The following is a 19,949-nucleotide window of genomic DNA, read 5'->3' as shown; positions in this document are numbered from 1 at the left end:
TCTGCATGTCCTTCAGTCAATAAGCCCTTTTTCCTGTAGGAATCCTATTGCAGACATTTGTGGCCTAAAATGCTTCTTAGACAAAGTCTTCTTCACATTGAATGGTGTGAACATGCAGTACAACCTCAAATCTTGTCAGGGTTGACAACTGAACAGAAGTCCTGTTTAGCCACTCCTTTATTATCTTGTTTTTTCTCATGTTTTCATTTTATGCCCTTGCTCTTTATTCGACACATGCACATTTTTGTTTACAGAGCACTTTGGGAATTGTTAACACTGCTATGATTTTTGCCCTTCTCTCTCATGCACTTGATGATGGTTTCTTTTTCAGTGCTGACAAATTTATTTAAAACTTGTTTCACCTGATTTCATGTTTTTGTTTCATTTTTTCCCCTTTAACTAGTGAAAAGGTCTGTAGATTTCAAATCTAGAGGAGTAAAATTATTCCCTGGCAAAGACAACAACAACAAGTTTTCTATCTGTGAGTCTACCCTTTGTTACTATTTTATGGTAAATCTGTGTGACTCCTTTGGTGTCAATTATAGCAAACAGTGACCATAAGATCATTGCAAGACATTCTGGCACTTATGTATCGGCAATACCATGTATAAATTTAAGTTCTCACGAATATCTCAAGCAAAAGTTTCCAGGCAATTGAGTTTATCCCCCCACGGAGACTTATTTTCTGAAAGCATGAATGGCAGTATACCATAAAATTGTGATTTGTACACTATAATCAGGGAGTGACCTTGTAGCTCATGGTATCTGATTTGTTTCTGGGTCATAAATTCCAAACATTTTTATAATATCAAAAATGTCATTCTGCATTAGTAAAAAAATAAAGAAAAGATTTGTTTCTATGGCCTGATATTAAGCTTTTAGCCTAAGAGGTTAGTTAAATTATGGATTTAAGTATAAGACAAGATTATTGCACTAACTAGTTATGTAACAGATATTATACATTTATAAGCATAGTCTCCTTAAGAATAATTATGTGATTGATTAAACAAGACAGTGACATGAAACTTAAATTCATTTTTTTTTTTTCATGAACATCCCTCTGCAACATTTTTAAAATGATTACGACATTTTATGTCAATGACTCTCTGCTATGTAGTTAAATCGGTACATATTCAATTGCAAAAACAGTTGAGCTAGGATGGAGCCTATCCTATTGATTTAAATTGTTCCTCAGGTTTCCTAACAAATCAAATATAATACATTTACCCTGTGTAATGGAGGATGAAAGGCGCATCAAATTAGAAGAGTAGCTACACTTTAATTAAAAGCAGTCCATCTAAAAATGGGGAAGTCACTGTAAATATTCAGCTACAATAACTTCAGCTTGAGATAAAGTACAGGACAATCACATGTCTCTGATTGACAAAGTGTTTGAAAACCTGCAATGATCTTTTCCAACGTCATGTTTGTTTTAATCGACTTTTTTTTTTCTTTTCTTTTTTGGTTTGCTTTGTGCTCTTCTTATTTTCCTTTTAATGTGTTTGTGTTGTCAGTGTGTGCCATGTTTCGATTTAGATTCATCCTTTCATTGCTTTATTTAGAGATCGTTATCTGCCTATTTTGCTTGCATGACCAATCTCCCTTGCCATTTCCAAACCAGCAGTCTCCGTCTGTCAATAATACAACACAGTGAAAATGTTTGCACCATGCAGTCCTGATCAAGAAAAGAATGTTCCCATTGTGAAAGCTATCAAGCTAGATTGCAGCTGTCAAATATCCACTGTTATATTATTTTTCTCCTAACTTATTTTCTGAATAGCGCACTGTAAGCAACACCTCCATAAATTATATGTGTTAAATTAGCTTTTAACTTTCATAGGTATCTAAGGTATCTGCAGCAGTGTGGCCCTTTAAAAACATACTAGAGGAAATGGCTGAATAATTTAGTATTTTCTGAAGGCCTTATATTTTCCTCAAACTCTATAGACAGGGAAAGAGCTCACAAAAGAATACAGTAAATTACCTTTGGTTAATTTTCGCTTTTACAATTTATAGCTTATTGTCAGATGCGGTCAGAGAGACACCTGCAGGGTGAGGGTCTTTTGTTATCTTTTACATAGAGCTAGTATAATTGCTTAAAGTGCTCCGTTCATTGATCTCTATAAAAATGACATTAAATTGAACCCTGTACTTCAGCTGTGCTGCTTGCATGTTGAGTGGAGACAGGAGAAGCCAAATAGAACAGCTAGTGTTAGACTCCCCTTTTCAGAAGAAGTTTTAAATATGTGCTTGTGAAAAGAACCCATTTTATTTCATGGCTGATGGAGAATCTACTGACAGTGATGGAATCAATGAGCCTGATGGATAAATATATAGAATTCTCAGTTCCCTATCTGTCACTCACTTGACGTTGTGTCGATGTAGTGACACTAGGGGTCACTCTTGGGAGACACCTCTCACAAACACCTCTGCTTTTTGAAAAATGGAAATTGGCGAGTGGAATTTGCATGCCACTCCCCCGAACATACGGGTATAAAAGGAGCTGGTATGCAACCACTCATTCAGATTTTCTCTTCGGAGCCGAGTGGTTCTATTCATTGTGCTGAATTCATTCACCTCCTCTGCTGGATTCTTATGGCGCATTTCAGCGGCTTCTCCCCCTCTGCACCGGTGCAGTGCAGAGAACGCCCCTGGGCGCTTCGGCAGAAACAAACAAACAAAAAAAAAAGAGTATATTCTAAAAGAGTATATTTTCTTCACTAAAAGAGCCGAACACATGGAACGTCTTTTTAAAGATGCCTTTCCATTTGTGTGTTATTCCTGGTTGCGGTCATTATCTCTCAGCTTATGACGGCCACGACTGTTGTCTTACGTTTCTGGGCGTTGCCCACGCGGAGACATCATTCGTGGATGGGTCTTGTCCTCATTGTGAGAACATGACCATGGCAACTTTGTGGTCACAGCTTGCCTTCGTAAGAAAGCAAGCCACCCAAGCGGCTCCCCGCCTTGGTCCTTCTACCTACGGGTATGAGGCCGCAGCGGTTAGCACTGGGGGAGATTTGGGGACCTCAATGGGAGCACCTCTGCCAGGTATCCCCCCACAGACCTCCCATTCGTCAGCACGCTCGCTTGCCCCGGTCGGGCTCTCGGATGAGACCGCCGGCTCGTCTCAGGGCGAGTTCGACCTCTTATTCGGGGCCCGGGAAGACGATGAGCTCTCGAGCGCAGCATCGGAGAGCAGGCTCATTCAGTGCGATGCAGAGGCTTTGGCTGGGCTTCCTCCCTCGGGTACAGTCGCCCAGTCGCAGGCCAACGCGGAGCTGGCCGACATGCTTGCCCGGGCAGCCACGAGCATCGGGTTAGAGTGGAACCCTCCACTCTCCCCTGAACCCTCACGGCTCGACGATTGGTTCCTCGGCTCGGAGCGCTGCTCACGGCCGCGCCCGGCCCCGGTTCCTTTCTTCCATGGAGGGCACCTTTCATGACCCGATCCCGGTCTCTCAGCTCCTCCGCCCTCACTACCCTCGATGGTGGGGCGGCCAGGGGCTATTCGGGGATCCACCAGGTGTACTTGTGCCCAGTGCACTTGTGCCCGCAGAGCGCCACCACCTGGTGCGGGCGCCCGAAGCTCCTGTCCAGGACCTGTAGGTTCACATTGTCTCTGACGGCTAAGGCCTACGGCGCTGCTGGACAATCCACCTCTGCCCTGCATGCCATGGCTCTCCTGCAGGTACACCAAGCCAAGGCACTGAAAGAACTGCACAAGGGTAGTTCTGACCCAGGATTGATGCAGGAACTGCACTCGGCAACCGACCTCACTCTCCAGGCGATGAAGGTCACACTGCGGTCTCTCAGGCGGGCGATGTCCACCCTGCTGGTCCAAGAACGCCACCTTTGGCTCAATCTGGTCAAGATGAGAGAGGCTGACAAGGCACAGTTCCTTGATGCCCCCATCTCCCAGGTTGGCCTGTTTGGTGACACTGTCAAGGACTTTGCCCAGCAGTTCTCGGCGGTGAAGCAGCAAACGGAGGCCATTCAACATATCCTGCCCCGGCGCGGCTCAAGACCCGGCACCCTGTCTGCTCGTCACCAAGGGTGTCCTCCTGCAGCAACAGCAACGGCTCCACCGCAGCCCGCCCCCACGGCCCGGCCCCTGCATGGAGCGAACCGCAGGAAGCAGATGCCACCCGTCTCACGGCTGGCCACCAAAACTCGAGAAAGGCTTTGAAGCGCCCCTGAGACGGGCAACCCAGGGACGAGGAGACCCACTGCTCTGGAGCTGGTGAACAGACCACTCCATTCCCCGGTGGAGGGCTTGGAAGATAATCTTTTGTTTCGTTTTCATTTAATTTCACTGCATGTCCAAGGGGCTGCGGTACCCAAAAGTTCAACAAAACCTTTCAGTGGTGGCCCAATCAGCACGGCCATGGGGCTCAAGCCCCCTCGATGTGGCGCCTCAGGCTCAGCCCCGCCATGAGGCCCCATCCGCCGGTACATCCGACAAGATTGTCCCCTTGGTCCTCCTCGCCCTGAGCTTGGACGCGTGGCTCGCACTTTCCAACCCGTCGCGATGGCTGATCTGGACCGTTCAACTATGCGATTCAGTTCACCAGGTGTCCGCCCAGGTTCAGCGGCGTAAGCTTCACCTCAGTAAAAGGCGACAATGCCGCTACCTTGCGCGCGGAAATCGCTACCCTTCTACGAAAGGGTGCTATAGAGCCTGTCCCTCTGCCCGAGATGAAGAAGGGGTTTTACAGCCCCAACTTCATCATATCGAAGAAAGGTGGTGGGTTGCGGCCAATCTTAGATCTGCGAGTACTGAACCGGGCTTTGCACAGACTCCCGTTCAAGATGCTGACACAAAAACGCATTCTATCGAGCGTCCAGCATCAAGATTGGTTTGCGGCAGTAGACCTGAAGGACGCGTACTTCCATGTCTCGGTTTTACCTCGACACAGACACTTCCTGCGGTTTGCTTTCGAGGGCCGGGCGTACCAGTACAAGGTCCTCCCCTTCGGCCTGTCCTTGTCCCCCCACATCTTCACAAAGGTTCGCAGAGGCAGCCCTTGCCCCGCTAAGGGAAGTAGGCATTTGCATACTCGACTACCTCGATGACTGGCTGATCCTAGTTCACACTCGAGAGTTACTGTGCGCACACAGGGACCTCGTGCTCAGGCACCTCAGCCGGCTGGGTCTTCGGGTCAACCGTGAAAAGAGCAAGCTCTCCCCGGTTCAGAGCATCTCTTTTCTCAGCTTGGAGTTGGACTCAGTCTCGATGACGGCGCGTCTCACGAACGAGCGTGCACAGTCGGTGCTGAACTGTCTGAAGGCATTCAGGCAGAAGACAGTGGTTCCACTGAAACTCTTTCAGAGGCTCCTGGGGCATATGGCATCATCAGCGGTGGCCACACCGCTCGGGTTGATGCATATGAGACCGTTTCAGCACTGGCTTCAGACTCGAGTCCTGAGATGGGCATGGCACCGCGGGACACATCGCGTGGTCATCATGCCGATCTGTCACCGCCTCTTCAGCCCTTGGAGCGACCTGACATTTCTATGGGCAGGGGTTTCCCTAGAACAGGTCTCCAAGCGTGTCGTGGTTACGACAGACGCCTCCAAGATGGGCTGGGGTGCCGTATGCAATGGGCACGCAGCCGCCAGCTCCTGGACTGGCCCACGGCTACGTTGGCACATCAACTGCCTCGAGTTGTTGCCAGTACTGTTCGCCCTGCGGAAGCTTCGGCCGTTGATCCAGAGCAAGCATGTATTGGTTCGGACAGACAACATGGCAACGGTGGCATACATCAACCGCCAAGGTGGCTTACATCCCCGTTGCATGTAACAACTCGCCTGCCGTCTCCTCCTCTGGAGTCAGCAGCACCTCAAGTCGCTGCAAGCCACTCATATCCCCGGCAACCGCAACACCGCAGCGGATGCGCTGTCATGACAGGTTATGCTCAGGGGAGAGTGGAGACTCCACCCCCAGGTGGTCCAGCTGATTTGGAGTCGATTCAGTCGAGCACAGGTAGACCTGTTTGCTTCCCAGGAATCCTCCCACTGCCCGCTTTGGTACGCCCTAACCGAGGCACCCCTGGTCCCCAGGACTACAAATATGCATTTCCCCCAGTGAGCCTACTTGCATAGACCCTGTGCAAGGTCAGGGAGGACGAGGAGCAGGTCGTCCTGGTAGCACCCTACTGGCCCACCCAGAAGTGGTTCTCGGACTTCACGCTCCTCGCGACAGCCCCACCCTGGTGAATTCCCCTGAGGAAATACCTTCTTTCTCAGGGACGGGGCACCATCTGGCACCCACGACCAGACCTCTGGAACCTCCATGTCTGGACCCTGGATGGGACACGGAAGACCTAAGTGGCATACCACCCACGGTGGTAGACACAATCACTCAGGCTAGGGCTCCCTCTATGAAGTGCCTGTATGCCTTGAAGTGGCATCTGTTCGCTAAGTGGTGTTCTTCCGAAGATCCCCAGAGATGCGCAGTCGGATCGGTGCTTTCCTTCCTGCAGGAGAGGTTGGAGGAGCGGCTGTCCCCTTCCTCCTTGAAGGTGTATGTAGCCGCCATTTCGGCACATCACGATGCAGTGGATGGTAAGTATTTGGGAAAGCACGACTTGATCATCAGGTTCCTGAGAGGCGCTAGGAGGTTGAACCACTCCAGACCATGCCTCATTCCCTCATAGGATCTCTCTGTAGTCCTTCGGTGACTACGGGGAGATCCCTTCGAGCCTTTGGAGTCAGCCGAGCTAAAGGCACTCTCTCTGAAGACTGCCCTCCTGACTGCGCTCACTTCCATCGAGAGGGTAGGGGACCTGCAGGCGTTCTCTGTCAGAGAAACGTGCCTGGAGTTCGGTCCGGGCTACTCTCACGTGATCCTGAGACCCCGACCGGGCTATGTGCCCAAGGTTCCCACGACCCCATTTAGGGATCCGGTGGTGAACCTGCAAGCGCTGCCTCAGGAGGAGGCAGACCCAGCCTTGGCATTGCTGTGTCCGGTGCGCGCTTTATGCATCTATTTGGATCGCACGCAGAGCTTTAGAAACTCTGAGCAGCTCTTTGTCTGCTTTGGCGGACAGCTGAAAGGAAGCGCTGTCTCCAAACAGAGGTTCGCCCATTGGGTCATTGACACCATCGTGATGGCATATCACGCTCGGCACGTGCCGCCCCCCGCGGGGCTACGAGCCCATTCTACCAGGAGTGTGGTGGCTTCCTGGGCCCTGACCAATGGCGCCTCTCTAGCAGACATCTGCAGAGCAGCGGGCTGGGCAACACCCAACACCTTTGCAAGGTTCTACAATCTCCAGGTTGAGCTGGTTTTTAAGACCCTGTCATGGCCAGTCCAATCTCCAGACCTGAACCCCATTGAAAACCTCTGGAATATGATCAAGAGGAAGATGGATGGCCACAAGCCATCAAACAAAGGCGAGCTGCTTGAATTGTTGTGCCAGGAGTGGATAAAGTCACCCAACAGCAATGTGAAAGACTGGTAGAGAGCATGCCAAGATGCATGAAAGCTGTGATTGAAAATCAGGCTTATTCCACCAAATATTGATTTCTGAACTCTTCATAACTTAAAACGTAAGTATTGTGTTGTTTAAAAATGAATAGGAACTTGTTTTCTTTGCATTATTTGAGGTCTGAAAACACTGCATCTTTTTTGTCATAATGACCAGTTGTCATTTTCTGCAAATAAATGCTATAAATGACAATATTTTTGTTTCAAATTTGGGAGAAATATTGTCAGTACTTTATAGAATAAAACAAAAATATTAATTTTACTCAGAGAATCCAGAGAAACTTATAATTTTGCAGTGGTCTCTTAATTTTTTTCCAGAGCTCTATATATATTTTCTATATACTGTGTGTGTGTGTGTGTGTGTGTGTGTGTGTGTGTGTGTGTGTGTGTGATATATATATATATATATATATATATATATATATATATATATATATATATATATATGTGGTATCACAACATGCTGTTGTCTAGTTTGTCGTGTCTTCTGAATATATAATGTCTGTTTGAATGAGTTTCATTGTTAGACTATTAAAAAACAAAATGGTTATTTGAGACCTGGGCCCAGACTTTTATGTAATCTAAGAATTTTGTATAGAATTTGAATTTAAAATGTAAAATCTTCATAGAATACTTGCTATCATTTGAATTTTTTGTTAGAAACTGTATGTCTACCACTGTCCTCAAACACGCACACACACGCACACACACACACACAAAACAACAACTTTATTTTGTCATGTGCTATGACAATCAGTAAAATGTACCTTTCAAAACTATAAACAGCTTGGTTTAACTGTATTGTAGCCTCATATTCACTTTTATCAGACTTAGATATCTTAATATATTTCAATAATACTGCATGGGGAACATGCAAGTGGACTTTTAAAGGAATAGTTCACCCCAAAATTCAAATTCTCTCATCATTTGCTCACCTCTGTGCCATCCCAGATGTTTATGACCTTCTTTCTTCTGCTGACCACAAACACAGATTTAGGTCCTCGAAATGCAAGTGAATGAGGACCAACATTTTGAAGCTCCAAAAAACAAAAAACAAAGACAACATAAAAGTAATCCATACGACTCCAGTGGTTAAATCCATGTCTTCAGAAGCGATATGGATAGGTTTGGGTGAGTGGGTTTAGTCTTTTTTTTTTCTTTTTTTTTTCAATTTGGAATGCACAATTCCTAATGCGCTCTAGGTCCTCATGGTGGCGTAGTGACTTGCCTCAATCTGGGTGGTGGAGGACGTATCTCAGTTGCCTCCACATCTGAGACCGTCAATCTACGCATCTTATCACGTGGCTTGTTTAGCGCGTTACCACGGAGACATAGCGCGTGTGGAGGCTTCATGCCATCTACCGCGGCATCAACGCACAACTCACCACGCGCCCCACCAAGAGCGAACCACATTATAGGTTATTCTAAGTGACTCTACCCTCCCTAGCAACCGGGCCAATTTGGTTTCTAGGGGACCTGGCTGGAGTCACTCAGGACGCCCTGGGATTCGAACTTGCGAGCTCCAGGGGTGGTAGTCAGCGTCTTTACTCGCTGAGCTACCCAGACCCCCCCCCGGGTTTAGTCTTTTTACTATAAATTCTCCTCCCTGCCCAGTTGGTGGTGATATGTACAAAGAATGTGAATCGTCAAAAACAGAAGAAGAATTTGAAAGTGAATGTAGAAATTAATAGTAAAAAAGGACTTAAATATGAATCTGTTTCACACATATCATATAATTTCTGAAGTCATATGGATTACTTTTAATTTGTCTGTGTTTTTTGGAGCTTCAAAATTTTGTTTATGTACAGCAGAAGAATATAAGTCATACACATCTGGGATGGGTGAGTAAATGATGAGATTTTCATTTTGGGGTGAACTATTCCTTTTAAGTGGAATGAGTTATTCACTGTATATCATTGATGTGTGTATGTATGTATATGTATGTGTGTATATATATATATATATATAATCTTTTTTTTTTTTGTAGATATCTTAATTATGCTTTAGCAATGTATATGAAGGCTAATATAACAGGTTTAACAGGTTTACAATGCTAGTAGGCTATATACTGTACCTGTTTCAAAGAAAATTCATCTGATATATTATCCTGTTGGCTATAAGGGAACGTGTGTTTGACAAGTCAATAAATTAGCATTACACTATGGATGCAAATGTCTGCATTGATCACTGAGGGAGTGAGTACATGCGAATGCATGTTTAACTGCTTGTTCACTTGCTTGCTCTGTTTATATGTTCACATGAATGCTCCATATTTCTTGGTTGCATGATGGCATGCAAGAATGGCAAGGTCCAAGGAAGAGCATGAAGCATTGAGTTTTGTGCGCAAATGTATTCAGTAAAGCTATATTTTATTTGTGATTTGTTTGTGCATTAGCCAAATACAAGCAGACTGTTTTGCTCCTGCCAAATACATAATTTTTTGGAATGAATAAATTAATGTAAGACATGTCTATGTGATATGCAAATGAGATTATGTACACTTTATCTTGTCGAAGGTTGGGAATGTTATGCCGGCAATGTCATTTTTCTATTAACCAGTCAGTTCCTATTACAGAGTAAAGAGAGTTTAGCTAGAGATGTGTGTGTTTTGAATCTATATATGTTTTTGCAGTTAAATGTGTGAGATACTCTGTCAAAAGAGAGTTTCATCAAGTTTGTATGTGTGTATGCATTTGTCTGTGTGGATGCAGAGAGAGAGAGAGAGAGAGAGAGAGAGAGAGAGAGAAAAGGGGCAGAGGGTAAATTCGAGGGAATGAGATTAACAGGTCTCTCTGAGAGTTCTGGTTTTCATGAGTGTTGATTGAGCTTTAAAAGCCTTGTGGGTTTCATGCTCCGCTGTCCTTGAATGTGAGAGTAAAAAGGCAACTTTTCTAAACATAGCAGAGGGATAATTCTAAAGGAGGACCTGAGAAAGTGCACTAAAATAACCCTAAACTTCTAGCAGAGAGGCCTAAATTCTCACCGGCTGATGGATGGTGAAAACTGCAACATAATGGTTCAGCTCAGAGCCCATTAGAAGAGAACAGCAAGTTAAACGCCAATAACACACTCCACTGACCTCAACACTTTTTTTGTTTGTTGTTTCCACATTGCCAGTTGGGCACTATTTGTTTTTCTCTTTTTGAACAAGATGCTGCCATTTTTAGCTCGCTATGTTTTGATGTATGAAATGAAAGGGGATGTGTTTCTTAGCAACAGCTACATCACAATGGAAAGAAGCACCTAACAGATTTAATAAAGCAATAAGGTACAAGAGGCTGTGCTGTATGACTGTGCTGTAATTTACAATGCTAAAGGGCAACAGAGTGACTATTTTCAGGCCTTGAGCCTTAAAGGGATAGTTCACCCAAAAAAGATTCTCTCATCATTTATTCACCCTTATGCCATCCTAGATGTGTATGACTTTCTTTCTTCTGCTGAACACAAATGAAGATTTTTAGAAGAATATCTCAGCTCTGTAGGTCCACACCAAGCAAGTGAATGGGTACCAAAATTTTGACGCTCCAAAAAGCACATTAAGGCACCATAAAAGTAATCCATAAGACTTCAGTGATTAAATAAATTTCTTCAGAAGTGATGTGATAGGTGTTGGAGAGTAACAGATAAATATTTGTTCTTTTTTTAAATATGAATTCTCCTCCCTGCCCAGTAGGTGGAGATATGCTTGAAGAATGTGAATCACCAAAAACAAAAGAAAAACAATGTGAAAGTGAAAGTGGATATTGATAGTAAAAATGGACTTAAATATTTATCTGTTTCTCACCCACACTTATGATATTGCTTCAGAATATATGGATTTAACCACTTGAGTCTAGCCTTCCGCTAGAAGAAATAGTCCCTAACATAACAGAACGTTGCTATGCAACTAAAATAAAGATCCACTATTGGTGCAGTGATTTGGTGAACAGCTGGTATTTTGTCTTGACCAATCAGCATCCAGAATTGAAATATATTTTATAATATAATGTTTATTCTTCTCTCCCATTTTATTCACTGACTGAGAGGCTTAATCACAAAGGTCAACTAAACAAGACATTATAACAAGATTACAATTTCAGTAAGATTACAAAATATCTTACATTACTATTAAAATTAACCTTTGACCTTTTTTTGCTCCCAAAGCGTTCATTTTAGAGTTTCATAGATTCATACACTGAAGACATTTCAACAGATTTCCCCGCATCAGCAAGATAAATGTCATTAGACTATAACTGGCCACAAATTCAATCAGGAAAATAAATGGTCCTGCAGAAATCATGACTAACTGACATTGAAAATAAAAGAAAATTGAGAAATTCACAAAGTGTTTTGAGAGGGAGGAGAGAGAGAGAGCGTTGTCTTGCTACAAGGATATCTTAATTGGACTTGAGAGTCTGTCATGGACATTTTAATCACTTTTTTTAGTGGCGTGTTATCAGTACTGGCTCTTTTCCAAAAACAGGACAGAATTTGATCAAGCTTTCTTCAGACGTCATACCATTAAGATATTAGTCAGTCCCTCAAAAGACATGATCTGCTCTGTGGTACTAAATAGCTTATTACTCTGTAAAATGTAATAGTAAAATTGAAGCACAACAACACTTTCAGCTGCTGCTAAAATTGACTTAATTTTTTTTTTTTTTTTCAAGGACAAAATTACTGGAAAATGTTCCCATATTTTAGCTAAATCTGAAATCTACCCCTTTCAATGGATATCCTCAAACAGACAAATGACTCATAAAGAGGTTTTAAAAATGTATTTATTAGCTTCTAAAATGCCAGATGCATTATATATACTGCTTAGAGATGAGATGCAATATGTCTGGCAAACTTTATAATTCCTGGACACATTGGCCAGCACTAAAACTCTAGTGCGCAGGTGTTCAAATGGCCGCTGCAGTCATGTTACGAGCAATATATAACCATGGGCTGGTTGCATAAACATAGCCATTAACTTAAGACGGCATCTAACAATTAGTTTGACTATCTAAAGAGTTTGACTATCTAAAGACGCCATAGAAAGCCTGTTGCATAAACAAGCTCACAGTTGTCTTTAGTAAAACAGTCTAATTTGCATTGCATTGTGGGAAAAGTAAGACACTGAACAGCTTTTAAAAAAAATGGCAGACAGTGGACGCTCAATACAGTTTTCATTCGCTGAAAATATTTGTTTATTAGAGGACTGCAGTGCTTAAAAATTTATTCTAATGAACAAATTTAGTGATTTTTACGCAAATAATAAAAAACACACGACATTTTGTTACCATCGTTGAAGTCAAATTCTTCTACAAAGTTTCAACTCAAGCCCCTTTCAGCTCACAACTGAAGCACCCACTGGCTCAGCTGACAGTTATTTTCCATGGCAACATAGAATATAAACAAAAGTTAGCCTAGGGGTGTGGTGTCTTACATTTTGTTCTTAAATTAAACTGATTTAAGTTTTTATGCAACTGACTGAAAAAATGCAGACCAACATTTTAGATGACTAAATAGTAAGACTAGTCTAAATCAGTTTTATACAACCGGCCCCATGTTTTTTGTGTGCTTAATTCATTCTAAATGTTCCCCTTGCTACATTGATAAAATGCTTGGCGCAGGTCTCAGCATAATGTCTCCCACCATCTGCTTTCACAACGGTCAATGTATTAATGCGTTAACTTCAACAGCTCAAACATTATTTGTGTGCAAGTATTGTATCTACATTTAAGAATCCAGAAGTAATCTGCTCTTTTAGGGTCGATTTGGTTCTCTGTGGCCATTTTCACAGAAGAATCATTGTCTGAATGGATGGTTGGGCTGACTGAATGACTGGTGGATGAGGGAATGCATGAAAGGATTGACAGAGATAAATAGTGGGATAATATCAAACAAGAGCTCACATATTGCAGACAATTTTGTTCTGTATTTACTCACACCATTTTAATTTCTTCATGTGTAGTTTTGTTATTTGCTGTTGTCTTCACCTATATGAGCCTACATTCATCACATCCTGGAGTTCCCTGTCTGTCACTCACTCGACGTTGTGTCGATGTAGTGACACTAGGGATTTGCTCTTGAGAGCCCCAATCACCTTTGCTTTATTCAGAAAAGGCCAATGAAAATTGCCGAGTGGAATCTGCATGCCACTCTCCGCCCTGGACATACGGGTATAAAAGGAGATGGCGTGCACCACTCATTCAGACTTGTTCTTCGGAGCCGAGCGCATGTGTGTGGAGGGGTCATGTTCTCACTGTGAGAACATGCCCATGAGAACATTGCGGTCGTGGCTGTCTTCCTTCTTTGTGAAGCAGACCCGACCCGGTCCGTCCGGCATTGAAACTCAGGTGGCTGTGTCGGCGAGCACCGCAGGCGATCTGGATGTGGATATGGGAGCGTGTCTGCCGGCTCAATCCTCGTGGACCTCCCAGCCCAAAGCACGCTCGTTCTACCTGGTAGAGTTCACGAGCGAGGTAGGCGGTCCGCCTCAGGGTGGATTTAATATCTCGTTCGGGGCTCACGACGAGGATGAGTTATCGGTTGCAACATCGGAGGGTGGGCTTCTGCTTTCGGAAGTGGACGAATCTTCTGAGCTCCCGCTCTCAGGCGGTAGAGCTCTGGATGAGGATGTTTTCTTCATCACTCATGACGAAGGCTTACAACGCCGTGGGTCAGGCTGCTTCTGCCCTACACGCCATGGCCATCCTGCAGGTCCATCTGGCCAAGGCGCTGAAAGATCTGCACGAGGGTAGGACTGACCCAGGGCTTATGCAGGAACTGCGCACCGCGACCGACCTTGCTCTACGGGTGACAAAAGTCATGGCACGTGCCCTGGGCCGGACTATGTCCACCTTGGTGGTCCAAGAGCGGCACCTGTGGCTCAATCTTGCAGAGATGTGTAACACCAAGAAAGTCCGCTTTCTCAATGCGCCCATCTCCCAAGGGGGGCTCTTTGGTGACACTGTCGAGGATTTCACCCACCAGTTCTCGACGGTGAAGAAGCAGACGGAGGCCATCAAACACATCCTGCCAAGTCGCAGCTCGGCCGCCTATAGGCCTCCGAAGTCCAGTGCCCCATCTGCCTCTCACCAGGGCCATCCTCCTGCGGTGCCGGCCCGGCTCCCCCACCATCTGAACCCTTACACCGGTCTTTGAGAGGAAGATCCTCCTGCAGGAAGGCGGCCACCAAGAACACCGGACAGGCTTCGAGGCAGTCCTGAGACGGGCGACCCAGGGATGAGGCAGCGCTCATTGACGACTCTCCCACCCCTGGGTCAGCACGAGGTGGGACTCCCAACATCGCCGGATGCCTTCTGGGCTCCGGCACCCAAATTGTCCCAAAAAGAGCAGTTTCCTCAATCCCTGGGTCATTCTCCAATGCTCAGCCCCTCCCGCACCCGCGATGACCAGGCGCTGAAAGTCTTTCCGGTCAGTGAGCGGGATGCGAGTATCTCGCGTTCCCTTGTTTTCCATCGAAAGAAAGCCAGCAAACAGGTAAATATGGTGGTTCTTGGGGCCGCTCGCACACTTCAGCCACCGGTCACCGTTGCGGGCTCGTGGAGCAGCACGCCTCCCCTGGACGATCCTCCCGGTGGGACGTCTGCTCTGCCCTGCCATGAACCACCCACTCCGGGTGTGATAAGTCCAATCGTCCCCCTGGTGCCTTTAGCGGAAAGGCTGGAAGCATGGTTAGCGCTTTCCAGCCCATCACGATGGCTTATCAGGGCGATCCGGCTCAGCTACATCATCCAGTTCGCCAGACGGCCGCCCAGGTTCAGTGGCGTCCTCTCCACTGCTGTGCGAGACAAGGATGCCTCGGTCCTTCTGGCGAAGAGAGCGATAGAACCCATCCCCTTAGCCAAGTCTCACAAGGGCTTTTACAGCCCCTATTTTATCATGCCCAAGAGAGGGGGTAGGTTGCGCCCAATCCTGGATCTGCGTTCCTTGAACAGAGCCTTACACAGGCTTGGAAGGATTGGTTCGCGGCCATCGACCTGAAGGACACATACCTTCACGTATCAATCCTTCCTCGACACAGACCCTTTCTTCGGTTTGCCTTCGAGGGACAAGCATACCAGTACAAGGTCCTCCCTTTCAGTCTGTCCCTATCTCCTTGCATCTTTACCAAGTTCACAGAGGCTGCCCTGGCCCCGCTGAGGGAGAAGGGTATTCGCATTCTCAATTATTTCGATGACTGGCTGATCCTAGCTCACTTGTGAGATCTATTGTGTGCACAGGGACCTTGTACTTCGGCACCTTGACCGACTGAAGCTTCAGGTCAACTGGGAAAAGAGCAAGCTCTCCCCAGCGCAGAGCATCTCTTTTCTCGGTATGGAGTTGGACTCGGTCACCCTAATGGCATGCCTTATAAACCAGCGTGCACTGTCAGTGCTGGCCTGCCTGAAAACCTTCATGCAGAAGGTAGCGGTCCCGGTGAAACAATTTCAGAGGCTTCTGGGGTATATGGCATCCTCGGTGGCGGTACTCCCCCTCGGATTGATGCATATGAGACCGCTTCAGCACTGGCTACAGACTCAAGTCCTGAGGTGGTCATGGTGCCATGGCACCCAGTGTGTGACTATCACACCTCGGTACCGTCAAGCTTTCAGTCCTTGGACAGACCTGGCATTTCTACAGGCAGGGGTTCCCTTAGAGCAGGTCTCGAGGTGCGTCGTGGTCACGACAGATGCCTTGAATTTGGGCTGGGGCACTGTATGCAATGGGCAGGCAGTATCTGGGCTCTGGACAGGGCCCCGCCTGCAATGGCACATCAACTGCCTAGAGTTGCTGGCAGTATTGCTGGCCCTGCAGAGGCTTTGGCCATTGATTCAGGACGGACTCCACCCCATGCAGTCCAGCTGATTTGGGAGAGATTCGGAAAGGTGCAGGTGGACCTGTTCGCCTCCCGAGAGTCCTCTCACTGCCCCCTTTGGTACTTCCTGTCTGAGGTTTCCCTCAGCACGGATGCCTTGGCACACAGCTTGCCTCAGGGGCTGCGCAAGTACGCGTTTCCCCCAGTAAGCCTCATTGCACAGATGTTGTGTACCAATCACAAGAACTGCCGTGCCCTTTGGGAGTCCGGGCGCACTCCACCAGAGGTGTTGCGTCCTCCTGGGCACTGGCAAGGGGCACCTCTCTAGCAGACATATGCAGAGCAGTGGGTTGGGCTACACCCAATACCTTTGCGAGGTTCTACAACCTGCGCATAGAACCGGTTTCGACCTGAGTGTTACGGGGTTTGCGCCTTTCCCCTCTTGAGGTAACAATGTGCGCTATCTTTTCCACAACATTTCCCTATAACTGGTGAACACTGGACACCTCTTTAAATCCTTAAGCACTGTTCGGCGGCGAACTCGGCGGAGGAGTGACGCCGCCTGGCCCAGTACTCGTGGTATGCCTCCTGGAGAGGGAAGAGCACTTCCCCAGCGTTATTCTAGCAGGTGCTCGGCGGAAAATTACTTAATACAAAAATCAGGAAAGACCACCGCCTGTAGCTTCCTCCGGTAAGTGCCTCCTCCCTCCCTTGTTGGGACCCAGGAGATGCCTTACCTAACTCGCTGGAAGGTCATGACATGTCCACTCTTCCGTACTTCGTGACATGGTTCAGCGCCTGTGGCATTTCATATAGGAACCCCTGGTGTCACTACATCGACACAACGTCGAGTCTTGGTTACTGGTGTAACCTCTGTTCCCTGATGGACGGAACGAGACGTTGTGTCCCTCCTGCCACGGTGCTGAACTGACCGCTGACATGGCCGGGACTCTCTCTCGGCTCCTCAGCACAACTCTGAATGAGTGGTGCATGCCATCTCCTTTTACACCTGTATGTCTGGGGCAGAGAGTGGCATGCAAATTCCACTCGCCAATTTTCATTGGCCTTTTCTGAATAAAGCAAAGGTGATTGGGGCTCTCAAGAGCGAACCACTAGTGTCACTACATCGACACAACATCTCGTTCCCTCCATCAGGGAACAGAGGTTACACCAGTAACCAAGACGTTTTCCATTCAACTCTGGCAAGTCTAACTGTTTTTTAGCTGTGATATTTTTTACTGAGGTAAATACAAATTTTTAGAGCAAGGAAGTTTGACATTAAAGGCCTCATGTTTTGTTATTTTTAAGAAATCTGAAATAATTTGAAGGCATTAATGGAACATTTTACAGTGTTATAGCTTTGTAAAACATGTCTAATGCAATGTCCACTTAAATTTTTGCCACAATGGTCATACATTTTTCTTACTGGCCATGAAACTGTATTTTCCATTAGTTTTTATAAAAAATACATACAGTATGTTAATGTTTCACAAAAAACATTTGTCTTGAGATGGTCATTTAAATTGAATTAAATTGAAGCAATTGAAACGGCCTAAATAGATACAGTGGTGTGAAAAAGTGTTTGCCCCTTCCTGATTTCTTATTTTTTTGCATGTTTGTCACGCTTAAATGTTTCAGATCATCAAACAAGTTTAAATATTAGTCAAAGATAACACAAGTAAACACAAAATGCAGTTTTTAAATGAAGGTTGTTATTATTAAGGGAAAACAAAATCCAAACCTACATGGCCCTGTGTGAAAAAGTGATTGGCCCCTAAACCTAATAACTGGTTGGCCCACCCTTAGCAGCAACAACTGCAGTCAAGCGTTTGCGATAACTTGCAATGAGTCTTTTACAGCGCTGTGGAGGAATTTTGGCCCACTCATCTTTGCAGAATTGTTGTAATTCAGCCACATTGGAGGGATTTCGAGCATGAACTGCCTTTTTAAGGTCATGCCACAGCATCTCAATAGGATTCAGGTCAGGACTTTGACTAGGCCACTCCAAATTCTTCATTTTGTTTTTCTTCAGCCATTCAGAGGTGGACTTGCTGGTGTGTTTTGGATCATTGTCCTGCTGCAGAACCCAAGTTCGCTTCAGCTTGAGGTCACGAACAGATGGCCGGACATTCTCCTTCAGGGTTTTTTGGTAGATAGCAGAATTCATGGTTCCATTTATCACAGCAAGTCTTCCAGGTCCTGAAGCAGCAAAACAGCCCCAGACCATCACACTACCACCACCATATTTTACTGTTGGTATGATGTTCTTTTTCTGAAATGCGGTGTTACTTTTACACCAGATGTAATGGGATACACACCTTCCAAAAAGTTCAACTTTTGTCTCGTCAGTCCACAGAGTATTTTCCCAAAAGTCTTGGGGATCATAAAGATGTTTCCTGGCAAAAATGAGACGAGCCTTAATGTTCTTTTTGCTCAGCAGTGGTTTTCGTCTTGGAACTCTGCCATGCAGGCCATTTTTGCCCAGTCTCTTTCTTATGGTGGAGTCATGAACACTGACCTTAACTGAGGCAAGTGAGGCCTGCAGTTCTTTGGATGTTGTTGTGGTCTTTTGTGACCTCTTGGATGAGTCGTCATTGCACTCTTGGGGTAATTTTGGTCGGCCGGCCACTCCTGGAAAGGTTCACCACTGTTCCATATTTCGCCATTTGTGGATAATGGCTCTCACTGTGGTTCTCTGGAGTTCCAAAGCTTTAGAAATGGCTTTATAACCTTTTCCAGACTGATAGATCTCAAATACTTTCTTTCTCATTTGTTCCTGAATTTCTTTAGATCTCGGCATGATGTCTAGCTTTTGAAGATGTTTTGGTCTACTTCACTTTGTCAGGCAGGTCCTATTTAAGTGATTTCTTGATTGAGAACAGGTGTGGCATTAATCAGGCCCGGGTGTGTCTAGAGAAATTGAACTCAGGTGTGATAAACCACAGTTAAGTTATGTTTTAACAGGTGGGGCAAACACTTTTTCACACAGGGCCATGTAGGTTTGGATTTTGTTTTCCCTTAATAATAACAACCTTCATTTAAAAACTGCATTTTGTGTTTACTTGTGTTATCTTTGACTAATATTTAAACTTGTTTGATGATCTGAAACATTTAAGTGTGACAAACATGCAAAAAAATAAGAAATCAGGAAGGGGGCAAACACTTTTTCACACCACTGTAGAAGAACTGTGGTGAATTCTCCAAGACGCTTGGAACATCCTATCTGCCAACAACCAATAAAAAGTGTGTCCAAGTGTACCTGGGAGAGTTGGTGCTGTTTTGAAGGCAAAGGTGGTCACACCAAATATTGATTTAGCTCTTTTTATGTTTACTGGACTTTGTATAACATTAATTGATAAATGAAAACTATTTATGGTATTATTCTTTGAGAAATCCTCATTTTACAATATTTTTCACAAGTGCCTAAAACTTTTGGACAATACTGTTGTACTGTATATACAGGTGCATCTCAATAAATTAGAATGTCGTGGAAAAGTTCATTTATTTCAGTAATTCAACTCAAATTGTGAAACTCGTGTATTAAATAAATTGAATGCACACAGACTGAAGTAGTTTAAGTCTTTGGTTCTTTTAATTGTGATGATTTTGGCTCACATTTAACAAAAACCCACCAATTCACTATCTCAAAAAATTAGAATACATCATAAG

General features: G+C 45.3%; 1 protein-coding gene across 1 annotated transcript in view; it reads left to right on the top strand.

Annotated features, from left to right (window-relative positions):
- LOC127425389 (CUB and sushi domain-containing protein 3-like) overlaps positions 1-19,949 on the top strand; it is a 701,868-nt gene that overhangs the window by 407,363 nt on the left and 274,556 nt on the right. The window contains exon 7 of the mRNA XM_051671320.1: positions 404-481. Within this exon, the coding sequence (XP_051527280.1) occupies positions 404-481 (78 nt within the window). The remainder of the gene's footprint in view (positions 1-403; positions 482-19,949) is intronic.

The sequence above is a fragment of the Myxocyprinus asiaticus genome, chromosome 34 (genome assembly GCF_019703515.2).
Source record: "Myxocyprinus asiaticus isolate MX2 ecotype Aquarium Trade chromosome 34, UBuf_Myxa_2, whole genome shotgun sequence".
Taxonomy (NCBI): domain Eukaryota; kingdom Metazoa; phylum Chordata; class Actinopteri; order Cypriniformes; family Catostomidae; genus Myxocyprinus; species Myxocyprinus asiaticus.
This window is presented reverse-complemented; position numbering and strand designations above follow the sequence as displayed.